We start from the raw sequence: 12975 nt of genomic DNA, 5'->3' as shown, positions 1-12975 counted from the left end.
TCATAATGAAATCCAGTGTAGACCAAATATGACAGAAAGGAAGTTGAAATCTGATTAACACCTTAAAAATTTGTATGGATCCAAGCTTCTGTGTGGTTTCCAGACTTAATGTGTTTACAACACCAAGAAAATCTACTTCCATGCATATATTTATTACACAAAGTACAGACAGTCTCTAAAAGAAGGAGTGTATTTGTTTTTGCAAAAGAAAGCATATCCAGCAAATGCAGATGAACTTTGTAATCATTCATCTCAGCATTAAAATTAAAAAGGTAGACTAGTCCTCATCTTCATGTTTGAATTAAAATTTAAAACAATTTTTTAAATCCTTCCTTTTAAGCCCCTAATGGAATGAAAGAAGCAAATCTGGTTGTCTATGCCATTATGAATTTCAGAGTCTATTCTTGCTGATGAAATTTGTATGCTGTATTTGAACAAACTGTCATGCTAATGACATTCCTCAGTCTGCTGTCTTCAATAATAAGCAAACTGAGTTTTTAAATGTAGTTGATGGGATTTTTTCTCTCTCAGACACCCTATGAGGAAAAACAGAATTTCCCATTTACTTTCATGACCTCTGATTTAAAAGCAAAGATTGCACATTATTTACTAGTGGATGATTTTCCTGAAATTTAATGAGGACTAAGTACAAATATGACAGAAGTAATTATCACAGTTTTATTCTGCACAGTCAGGGTCTCCTTGTGCAGTAATTGCAAGCCTTTCATTCAGCTGCCGATACCAGAGTTATTATCATAGTACTTTATGTTATTTCAGAGAGGAGGGAAACAGATTTCTACCTCACTTTTACCTTGCAAATTTATCCTAGGGACTCATTTTGCCTGGCCTCATGTTACAGTGAAATAAAGGACATATGGGAAGAACTTGGACTAAATCTTTCTTGATTCCCTTCACCCACTCCCAGCTGCAGTGAGGCCACCAACATAACCCCAGTTTTCACAACCTACTGTGAGGTATTGAGGTATTGAGGGGGGGCAGCAATTTTTAAAAGGAAGAAACATGTGGGCAGGTGGCCAGCTCATTGTCTAGCACAGGGAGTTTTTTACAGTGAGCTGCTGCACTCATTTAGACTTCAGTGAAGGTTGAGTGAGCCCCTGCTGGAGACTGGACCAGTGACCCAGAAGCTGGAGATACCCAGCAACATGTGCAGGACTGGCAGCCTCCCTCTCTGAAGCTGAAATATAATTACTTTATTTTACACTCTTCCTGCAGCAGACAGCTCCCACACGTGGGGAGCAAAAAGCCTCTTCCAGTCAGTTCATCCCATACTGATCCTGTGCTATCAATGCCCATCTCACAACAGGGCTCACTCCTCATCCAGGCACTGCAAGGAGCAAATGCACCAGGAGCATCCCTGTATTGACAGGATAATGACTGAGGTTATTTAAGTTGAAACAGTCTGAAGGAAAAAAATGGTAGGATTTTTGCAAGAGTGAGTGAAAGCAGTTGTACTGATAGTCCACATCCACAGTGTGCTCACACAGACAGACTAAATGTGTGCCTGCTCCCAGAAAATATCTCAAGAAAACAGCAGTAGAAATAGCACACATGTCCAGCCTAGACTTCACTGGCTGTATAAGCACAGTAAATATTGCAGAAGCAAGTGCCCAATTCAATATTGTAGTAGGCATTTGAAGTGGGGAGAACAGAGACTGAATCTCTGCCACTTCTATATTCGACCTCATTAATACAAGAACTACACTAGATTAACAAATATGTTTACACTAATCTGAGAACATTTAATTTGGCTTGAAATTCAGCAGTTTGCAGGGAAGCTTTCCAGAACATGGGCTTGCAAAGCAGGGATTTCCTCCTATGAGCCCCCCACTGCACCACCTTCAAAAATACATTTTGATCTATTGCACTCAAAATAGCAAAATGACTACTGGCTTAGTGGAGCAAACTCATGTGACCAACTGGAGCATCTCTTTCCTTGGAATAGCAGGTCTACACAAATGGCAGCTGTGGCACTTCTCACAGTAGGGTCTCTATCCTACCACGAAGAGGAACTTGAAATTTTTCTTGCCAGTTCTTCTTAGCTATACAAGTTACTGGGCACTTGTCCCAATCTAATGAAACGCTCAACTTATGAACCCACTTATTCAGGGCACAGAAGTATTTCTGTAAGAGATACAAAGACAGCCATAAGAATTTTTGGTTCATCAGTGTGATTTGTATTGAACAGAACTCTTGAGTCTGGGAAAACTACGAAAAATAAATATGTTCTAACTCTGCAGAAGGACCCTTATTAAGAGCTGGATGGAAAGGCAAGATTACAACCCTCTGTAAAAACACAAGAGTTAAAGCTGTGGGAGCAGGGACCCTGTGCTTGCATGAGCTTTGGGCATCCTGATAAAGAAAATCTCTTCCCAGTTTTGTCAATGGGATGTCTTATTCCTGTTTCTTCACTTCCAACACTAGTTAATCTTATACTTTACTCTTCAGTGGAATTAAAGAAATAGTTGTTCTATAATCCAAAACTACAATTGCAACAGAGATATACACACATGCAAGAATTTGCCCCCTTCTCCAGCCAAATTTGTGTCTAAAACTAGTTAAGCTGTGTCTACACAGACTTTTGGGCAAGTTGCAGAAGCCCAGTTTTTCAGTAAAAACCCATTTGTCTTGCTGTCAACACTGAACTCTTAGTGACTTAGCCCTGTCTACAGATGCTGTAATTCCACTTTGATACCACGTTGTTGCCATGTGAATTACAACCAAGCTCTTACAAGAATACAATATCTCACTTCCAGTATCACCTCCCACTCCTGTCCTTCCCACAAAACCTCTCAGTTTCTACTATCAGATGAAGGCTTGACCAAACATAACTCACCAGCTGGGTCCTGAAGACACAAGCAGAACACTGAAACCCTGGAGCTGGACCTCTGTGTATGATTTTACAAGCAGGATTCACATTCCTTGGAACACAACTGTGATCCCCTGATCCTGGTGCCAGAGGGAGCTTGGTCTAGAGTCAGAGACCTACCTAAAAGCAGTTTAAAAACTCTAATTTGTGATATCTACCCTTGTCCTCTGAAATGAAAACAACATGCAGGCGCTTTGGTTTCCTTTCTACCCTAAGCAAAAGACAAAAATATCCCAAAGATGTTTTTTGGCTTCATTGTGTTTTTTAATTCTTTGAATAAAGCACTTTTATGTGTTGAAGGAAATGAAGCTTTGAACTCTGCTGAAACAAAGATCAGGGAACAGCTTCTATGTAGTTGTTTTTTAAGAAAAAAAGTATTGTCAACAACACTGGAAGGAAGCAGCCTGCAATTTCATGCTGTTGCAAATTGTCAGCTGCCTTGCCCACACAAAGTCATTTAACTGGGGGAGTGATACTCCCCAGGAAAATGAGCCAGCAATGGCAAATACAGCCCACTGCAGAGAGATCTTATTCTCCAGCCTCAGTTCTTTCTCACAGTTGCCTGTAACTTTTTGGTGCCTAATTAATGTGAATAAAAACTGTGAGAAAAAGTGACTGCAATACCAGCAGTCCCTCAGAGGTCAAGGACACAGTGCCTTTTTCCTCCTTCACATGGATTTGCTGACACTTCCCCTGAGATGGTATGACAGGGCAATGCCATTGGCATTACTGTACCTGTTTAGTGTCTACAAACAGAGACCTTTTCTCCCTTTCCTTGTCCCTTTCATGGACAAGAAAAGGATTCACATTCAGCTCACACAGTCATGGGAAGTGGCAGCTGGGCCACACTGGAGTATCTGGACAAAACAACTGGACTGACCTACTCTGCAGTTGGAATGCATACACAGGGGCTAGGGGATCCTGTTCTTGCTTTCAAAACAGCAAGCTCAGAGAGGAACCAGGAGAGCCACCAGACTGTGCATCACTAGGTCAACAGAGGAAGAAAGATAAGAGGAAATGTCACTTCCTAATGCAGAAGAAGCTCAGAAGTCTGTGGAGCTCAGCTCTCCATGCCTACAGAAATCATTCCTCCTACTGTAGCTAGTAGGACAAAGCAAAAAAGAACAAGCTATTTTTATCTCTCAGGAGAAGGAAAAGCTCCATTAAAGTAAAGCATTGAATTTTATAATCTGCAAGCTAATAATATCTAAGATCAAGTACAGAAAAACTGACAGCATTGCAAGGTAGAATGAGGGTTATCAAGTGACTTTTTCTTAGTGAATAAACTTCAAGGGTATTCCATGCATATATACTTCCCTTCAATTTGAAAGGAGAGGCTGAAACACCAGTATTGTGAGGTGCTTACAACCTGAGATTAGCAGTGAGGTGCCTGGAGTGACCAATTTTGACAACAAGGAATGGCAAGGATACACTATTTGGAATATACACTTCTCATAGGTTACCATACTTACAATTGGACTGGCATTGATGTAGTCTGAATTGTCGTGGCTACTTTCACCTTTCAGACATATCCTGGAATGGTCATCTGCAAAAGAGAAAACAAGAAAGTTTCTATACCAGTATTCTACCCATTTTATGTTAGACAATTAAAAGGCAGATTAATGTGCTTTTCAAAACAGGTGAATATCAGAAAGGATTTTTCCTTCTGACTCCCAACCTAGCCATAGGGTTGATACAGCTGCAGCATCACAGCCTCACTCAGGAATGAAGCAATGGGATATTCCAGAGGCTCAGTGTCACAAAGCCTGTCCTCATGGGATGCACTGTGATGTGCTACAACATTTCATAGGGAAAAAGAGAATCTCTTCTTTCAGGGAGTTTAAGATTTAAACCAGGCAAATCACTAAAAACCCCCAGTATTATAGCAAACATTCCTGTGCTTGCAGGGTCATGGAAGAGGGGAGCTGATGGCACTTGGTCCACCTGGCTTCTCTAAAATATGAACAGCAGGAACATGGAAGAACAGTTGAGAGCTAGACAGTAAATTAATCTGTCCTTGTCAAAGACCAGCATGTGTGGTGCTCCACTAGTGATATGGGGAGACAACATGACTTGGAGATGATCATGGGAGAGAGAAATGCCAACAATTCCACTGTAAGTACAACTGGAGCACACACAGACATCTTACACTGTTGTTACTATAGCTACTTCAGACACCAGTAAAGAAAACAGCAGTTCTGGAGATACTCATGTTATGTATGCCCATCATCAAGATTATTTTATCACTTTTTAACTTGTGATCTTACTGGTGCTAGCTCAATTATATTTAAAGCTGGTACACCCCAAACTCTAGTCCCTTTTTAAAAAAATAAAAACAATTTCTACATCAGAACACATATAATGGATGAGTTTTAGTTGTTTATACTCAGGCAGAGACAATACAGATGTCTGCATCTCTTCCAATCATCCAGACTCACTTTTTGTTATGAAAAAAGAAATGTTTCTATGTGATGATCATTTCACCCTGATTTAGCTGTCACAAACAGGCCAAATTGTGTTCAAGAAATGCCATCTCTTTCCACTGCCTAAAGAAAGCAAGCCCAGACCACACTCAGATAATTTGAGAGATGTCTAAATCTACATATGAATCTCAAACAACTTGCACCTGATATATAACCAGCACAATTTATACCTCTCAGGAAACCTACCCTTAACAGTATATGGTAGAAAGAGGTTGTGGAGCTGCTCTTTCTGTAACCCTCTAGAGCTGAACACAGATATGATGTTTTGAGAGGAGAGGATCTTTCTATTGATTTTTCAAATAGACAAAATAAGAGTGTATTTTCTAGTGACCTGTGACACCTCTCAACACCAGGATTCCAAGTTGAGTTAAGTACCAATCATTGTTTTAATAATGAGGGGGCAATAAATGAATTATCAAACATTCTAAGGAGCATACAGGAAGGTAGTGATAGAGAGTCTGGGCTCTGCTTAGGTTTATTCAACAGAAATACCATTGCAGTTCAATAGATGAGCAAGACAAAGGGATGTTTGTAAGAGTGTTGTTTATAGTCACTCAATCTCACCCAACAGTGTCAGCAGTCTTCTCCAGGAATATGATTAGTGATGGACAAGTCATATCAAATAACTGAAGAGATATTCTCTACTATTCACATAAAATTACTTTCCCTGCTAAGGTTTGAGGATGAAGAAGAGAAGAAAGAGAACATGTTCATGAACATTACTCATATCCACCCCACTTTGGCACCACTGCACAAAATAATTCAAAACATAAATATGAACTTATGACACCTGAGATCTTGGGCTACCCAATATTTTTTATAGGAGACTTTGCAAAGAGCATTGTCAGAGTGCTTGAAGAATTGCAGCTCTGAAACGTTCTGGCTCTGCAGGAGATACACAGGTTACGTGCAGGAAATGTGGTGTCTCACAGACCTTAAGCTAAGCAAGCACTCAGGATAAGCCTTGTGCATTGAACAGCAAAAGTGTTTGAACTAATCACCAAAGGAAACGTGTGAAATGCTTTCAAATGGATGAAGGAGGAAGGAGAGAGAGCAGACAGTGATTCATCAGTATTTAGCAAACAGATGTCAGGGTGACTCTCAATAAGAGTCAGGTGTGAGATCAGTGATCTATTTTTTAAAAACACAGTGTTTTATCCAGCCTCTGATTTAGTGTGCCATGTCATTATCTTGCTGTCTTGGAGGCTTTATCAGAGGGTGAGACATATTAAGGCTTTGGTAGTGAAAAGGTGTTGAGACTTTGTATTTGCTTTTGGAAAAAAGAGGTGTGCACAAAAGGTTGTACATGTTTTGCTGCATATATCAGGAGTTTGCACCCATGTGTGCTTCAGTTGCAGCATCAACCATTCTTATTGGCAATGAACAGATTGTGCTTGTCTATGCCTGTTATCACCTCAAAGCTTCTAGGAACTTGCCTAATAGCTCTTTGAAGCAGGCACGGCAAGAAAAAAGAAAAAAGAAAAAACCTAACAGAATACCATGGACATCAGCTTATTATGTTAACAATGAGCAACTATGGGTAAAATGCTGAATGTACAGCATTTGTTTTTATTTTGCAAACTGAATATTGATTATGTGAGAAGCAGGACAAGCAGGAAATATAAGTGAGGAAAGTATATCAGAAAAGGAAGATACATAAGATCAATCTAAAAAATGAGAAAGAAAGAAAGAAAGAGACTGAAGAAATAGGAGAGGGTTGGTAATAAAAAATTAGAGAAAAGACAAATGCTGTTACAAGCTACTGTAATATGGCCAAGCTACAACTGGTCATCATTTTAAGTATCTACAATAGCTGCTGCTGAATGTTGAACTGCTTTGCATTTGCTATTGCTTCAGCCAAGCTACTGAAAGAAAAGCAAAATGCATACATGGATATGTGGCAGAAGAAGCTTCCTAAATAAGAAGGTTAATATCAACCTGTAGGTCCAGAGAAACACAACCCAATGTTGCATTTTATATACATGTAAAATATAAATTATAAAGTATAGAGGACAGAGCATCAAGAACATGATATAAGCAAATATACATGAGTTTGCAGTGTATAAATCTCAATTTATAGAGTGAAAAAGCTAAATTTTGGTATCTACACATAGATGTCTTCATGTGAAGTGGTTAATGGAGCTTGACTTAGGTGGCAAAACATGAACACTGACTGAGAAATTGTAGGGTAGGTGAGACATTGCACAAGGAAAACAGACAGGACACAAGACCCCAAGACTTTTACCCTATTAGACCAGCATCTGAATCTCACACATGATACACAGTGGCATCCTAAAGCTATTCATTTCACTGTGAACCAAGCACCAGCTTTGGCCATGCACAGCTCACCTGATGTCCCTGCACTGGCTGTGCCAGGTGCTTTGACACCTGCCTCAGATGGAGGTAGCTACGTGGAGACACTTAAATTCAGGCATCCTGATCTGCAATCTCACAGACTCACATCCAAAAATCTTGGTTTCAATGCCTCATTGTAGGTTTCTTCTGATATCTGAGAGTCCTACTGATATCTTGGGCTAGCAGGCAGGAGGGTCACAAGTCCCCACAGAGCTGGTGTTACACCTACTAGTTCTGCCTGGGTGCCTTGAGTACTTTAGGCATCTCAAACAACACTGGATTCCTGTGCCAAAATGACTTAGTTGAGAATAAAATGTCATTGTTATATTGTCAATATCTGAATTATTAAACAGTGACTAATACAACAGTATGTCATCTCCACCTTTTACTTCTCTCACAGCGGCCCTGCAGCTTAATGAAGATTATTTTTCTTGTTGGATGAAGATTGAAAGCTTGTAAGAGTCACGTTTTCCCTCTGTCTTTTGTTTCCTTTTAATCAGATACTTCTGAAGGAACAGAACCAACTAAGATAAGGTTGAAAAATAAAGAATATGGGCAAATTTGAGTCGTCTGAATCCAGGCATCACAGAATAAAGCAAATCTTACAGCAATCAGCCTGGCACATCCTGCCTGGATCATAATTTTCTTCCTTCTAGATTTAGGCTGATTTTTTTTTTTTTTTTTTTTTTTTTTACACAGAGCATTACACAGGACTCCACTGAATAAAGAAAGTGAAGAACTACTAAGAAATCAAAGTGGTGCAGCCTGAAGATGATGAAGAATCATAATCTGCTGATTCTCATTATTTTGCCTATAGATGATCTGCAGAAAATGGAACTTTTCCTTGCTCTGAACTGCTCAAGTGTGCTCATTTCAGAGCACTATTTGCACATACATTTGTAATGGATAATGCACACAACCATCTGCTCAGGTGTTCCCATCTTTGGTGCACAACCCCAGGCTGTGCTTTAAAGGCAAACAAGCCTCAGATCTGGGTGCACGTTCTGCCCCTAAATCCTTTGCTTTCCTTTAGAGGAAAGGCAAAGCACAGAGATAAGCAGGTTGCTTAAATATATACCATGACCCATGGACATGGCTATGGTGGACAGTTTTTGATAGATGTCCAAGTGCAAAGAGTTGTTTGCCAAATGTTTATAATACCTGCATATATTCTTAGTGCGCATAAATAAAAGCATACAGTATTGACTCTATTGAGATGGGTTTATTTTTCAGAGATGCAAAAAGAGAAAAAAATATGGAAAGATTTTCTTGAGCTGCTCATGGATTCATAAACAAAATAGGCATCACTAAATTACAGCACTAAATATAAACACCATGTGCCCTAAATTAAAGCAATCTGCTTCTTGATTGGATAAAAGGATACAGTTTTGTTAATCTAGAAGATCTAGGTAACTTGAATTGTTAGTATTTTTTAAACTAGTAATTAGTTAAGTGCAGTGTCAAGATGTTCTGCTATCAAGTATTTTAAAAGCTGTTTGTATAGAATAGAAAATAGAAAAGTTAGGTAAAAGAGTAAGCTATGATTAAATTGTGATAATAATTAGATCAGTTATATATTCAGTAAAAATAATACCGTATTACTTCAAGACTGGTTCAGAAAGAAAAACACAAAGCAAATACAACATGATATTAAAGCTTCTTTGAACCCTTTCTAAGAGGAAATCTACGTGAATTGGCAATCTTGCTCTACCTTGTCAGGGTGATTATGAATATGAAAGGGGTAAGGAAACACTAACAAGGCATTACTCTGTGAGAATACACTGAATGTAGTATAACAACTCTGTTATATCAAATATAAATATCAAAATATCAAAAGCATATCACATTTGCTTCTTCATACATTATAAAGCAAATCTGTGGCTTTGCTATAGTTTTAATGTCTAAAAAACAGTTAAGCAGTTAAAAAAAAGTGGGCAAACTGGGCCTTCTCATCTCAGTCTAATCTTAGAGTCTAAAATAACCACCTCCTTATCAAAATTTCATATTGTTTAAACTCTATGCCATAATTTCCACCCATCAACAAAGTAGTAAGTAGTTTAAACATATATAACATGACAACTGTTTACCAGTGCACAGCAACTTCAGAAAGTGAAGACAGGTAATTATATGCAATTCAGTCAAAAAGGAAAATTCCCAGTGCACTAATATTTGTAACAGAAGTTTCCACACTGAAGAAGCAAAGCAAATGTATCATTTTACCCTTTTAATTGTACTAAAATACTTTCAGTTAAAACTTCAGATAAATTGCAGTCACTTTATCCATGTCCAATACCTTTACTTCACCAAATCACCTTCAGGCAGCACTGATTCAGTCTAGAACCAGATATGGGAAAACCAGGAATAACAACATACCATGGAAGAAGTAATGGCAGAGAAACAAAGGCTGGTCAGTGGCTGATACACCCACACAGTGCAATGTGAGGAGAAAAGACAAACTGCCTGTCACCATCCCTGAGTACATTTAAGACACGTACATGTGGTATTCAGAGATGTAGTTCAGTAGTGACTTGGCAGTGCTGGGTTAATGACTGAACATGATGATCTTAGTGGTCTTTCCCAACCCAAATGATTCTGTGACACCCAAGCTAAAAATCTCTGCTCTATAGCACTGTCCCAGCCATGATACTTCTGGATTTGGAGGTAGAAAATTCTAGTCTGAAGGTTTCTGTCTTGTAGCTCATCCTATCATGAAGACACAGTTTCAACATCAGTCAAATAATCAGCACCAAATTCTGGCAACCTCTGTAGCTCCCCTGCTGTCTTTGCGCCAGCAACCAAAACCAGTCTAGCTTAAGTTTATGAGCAGGAACTTGAAATATCTTAAGATGGTCTGACTGGTTCCATATTGATGGAACACTTAAGGGAGGAAGATTAACTTGGATCAATACATAATTTTCATGGAAAATTTTCACTGGCTATCATGTCAGTTGAGTGCTGTTTTTTTCAAGAAGTAAAAGGGCACAGAAGGCTTTCATGGTGACTTCTTTAGAACTTCTCAAAAGGCCTGATCTGAAAACACATGGAAGTCAATAAACTGCTGCTGTTGCCTCAAAAGGCTTCTGACCAGCACCATATTTACTTAGGAGAATGAATACTGCCAAGTTGCTGTAATCCTCTCCTGAGTAGAAAAGTATTGCAGAAAGAGCCACTACATAAACAAAAGAGACAAACCCTGCTGAAGCAAATAGGCAGGGACTGATGGACTAAGTTAAATTATCATGTCCTTCCAAAGAATCTTCACTCTAAATATGGCTATGACATTTACCTGTCATTTCCCCATTTTCTAAAGGATGAATACTACTTACCCAAGACTGTCTTAGGGAAAATTAATGTTTTCAGGGCACTTTAAAAATTAAACCAGCTATATATGTTTGCCAAGATATCCAGCTGGATTGTGGGCACACTGATTGAGAGCAGTTTGGTTGCTGTGGACTGTGCATATATTCTCAGTTTCATTTTTGTTTCATTGGTTGCTTAATGAAATATGTATCCATACACTACCAATGTAATCTACAAGATAAATATATGTTTGCATAGGAAAAATATGTTACTTTTATTTCAAGCTCAAAAGGCGGCTGCTTACAGGGAAGAGCAGATTCTAGGAATATAAACATTAGTTCTTTTTTTTTTATCATTATTTTTATTTTTGTGTGTTTAGACAGCCTTGCAGAGAGAAGCCAGTTTGCAAAGTTATCCACTGAAGCCTAAAGGCTTCAGTACAGCTGAGTATCTGATAAACAGATCATCTAGCTCTGCCTATAGACTGCTGGTTTTACTGCTGGATGGACAAGAGACCAACTCATCTTGCTCAGAAGAAGAACAGGCTTCTATTGAATAGCTACAGATGCCACTCTTGTACAGACAGTACATTCCAGCACTGAAAACCACTCTGTCTATGGAATTTTGTGAGACAGCACAGCTGCAGCAGCAATGTTATGTGGCACAGTTGTGCATTGTTTTAACATATAAGTGACTTACAGGGAGGCAAACAGGCTCTGATACGACAACAGGACATGTACCCAGCCCACAGCTGTAGCCACAGCTTTCCTGTACACACAGAAACCACTCCACAATGTTTGCCTGCCTTCTGCAGCTTTCACAGCACTGTGGAAAGGACACTGGGGAAGGCATCAAGAGCCTAGAATGCCCTGAGCCAAAGGGAGGAGCACATACACGGCACCACAGCCTGCGAGCGGTTCTTGGCGGCGTTCTCCTCCTGCTGCGCCACGCTGCTCTCGTTGGGCTCAGCCTGGTAAGCACACAGAGCTTCCCACTCCTTCTCCAGACGATTCTTGTTTTTCAGGTGATCTTCCATGTAGGACTGGAACGAAAAGAATACTGCATTAAGCACTGAATTAGCTAGGCTGAAAGTTTAGCTAAAAGGATGTTTCTCAAAGCATGGGAATCCGGAGCTTTGGGGAAAAACGTGGGTCGGTTTTAAGGTCCATTTCTTTACTTAAGAGAGTTAACTTCAAGCTTATTTGTGCTATAAAAAATGAGAATGATAAAATGTACCACTGCTAATAGAGAGGAAATTCTTGAAACATCCAGTCACTGAGCTTTAGGAAGAAATTATTTCTTCTTCAGTACCTAGAAAACATAAGCCCAAATGTCTCCTTCATCAGGCAATGGAAAAGAAAGAAAGTTCCATTGACAAAAATTACTACAAACAACAACTTATGCCAAAACAAAGAATTTAACAACTAAAGTTCAAGCACATATGTTCTATCACAACAGTGATAGAAATGTAGAAAAGAATTTAAAAATTGCTAGGTTGAACTGTTGTGGCTTAAGCACTGGGTCATCAGAGACTCATCTTGTAGATGAACTAGCACAGAGACTTGAACTGAGAAGGTGTTGTTAATTAATATTAATATATATTGTTAAAGATTGTACATTGCAGTCAGTTAATGGTATTGGGAAAAGCATCACCAAAGAAAACTCTCTGTGGCAGGAATGATGGGCCATCAAAGTATATTGGTGCTGGTCTCAAGCTTTTGCAGATCTCCCAAGGCTAGAGCTCCCATCCAGCAGTGGATAGGAATTCAGTTCCAAAGATTTGAGAAAAGTGAATCAAAAACCCTTTTCCTTCATCCCATGGATCTGAAAATAATCCAAGTATGTGAGGGGAGGACAACATAAAGGAAGAAGGGTGGGTTAACCCAGAAATGTTCCCCTCCCTTTAACATGAAAATTAAGAAAGTGATCACCTGCTACTTTAAGCCTACT

At 39.2% G+C, this 12975-nt stretch overlaps 1 protein-coding gene across 1 annotated transcript in view; it reads right to left on the bottom strand.

The window, feature by feature from the left end:
- The window catches only part of PTPRN2 (protein tyrosine phosphatase receptor type N2), a 627414-nt gene that overhangs the window by 49623 nt on the left and 564816 nt on the right, over positions 1-12975 (bottom strand). The window contains exons 15-16 of the mRNA XM_056484320.1: positions 11920-12067; positions 4360-4433 (exon numbers count right to left, since the gene is read on the bottom strand). Of these exons, the coding sequence (XP_056340295.1) occupies positions 4360-4433; positions 11920-12067 (222 nt within the window). The remainder of the gene's footprint in view (positions 1-4359; positions 4434-11919; positions 12068-12975) is intronic.

Source organism: Oenanthe melanoleuca, chromosome 2 (genome assembly GCF_029582105.1).
Source record: "Oenanthe melanoleuca isolate GR-GAL-2019-014 chromosome 2, OMel1.0, whole genome shotgun sequence".
In the NCBI taxonomy this organism is placed as follows: Eukaryota; Metazoa; Chordata; class Aves; order Passeriformes; family Muscicapidae; genus Oenanthe; species Oenanthe melanoleuca.
Note: the sequence above shows the minus strand (reverse complement) of the source record. Positions and strands in the feature narration are given on the sequence as shown.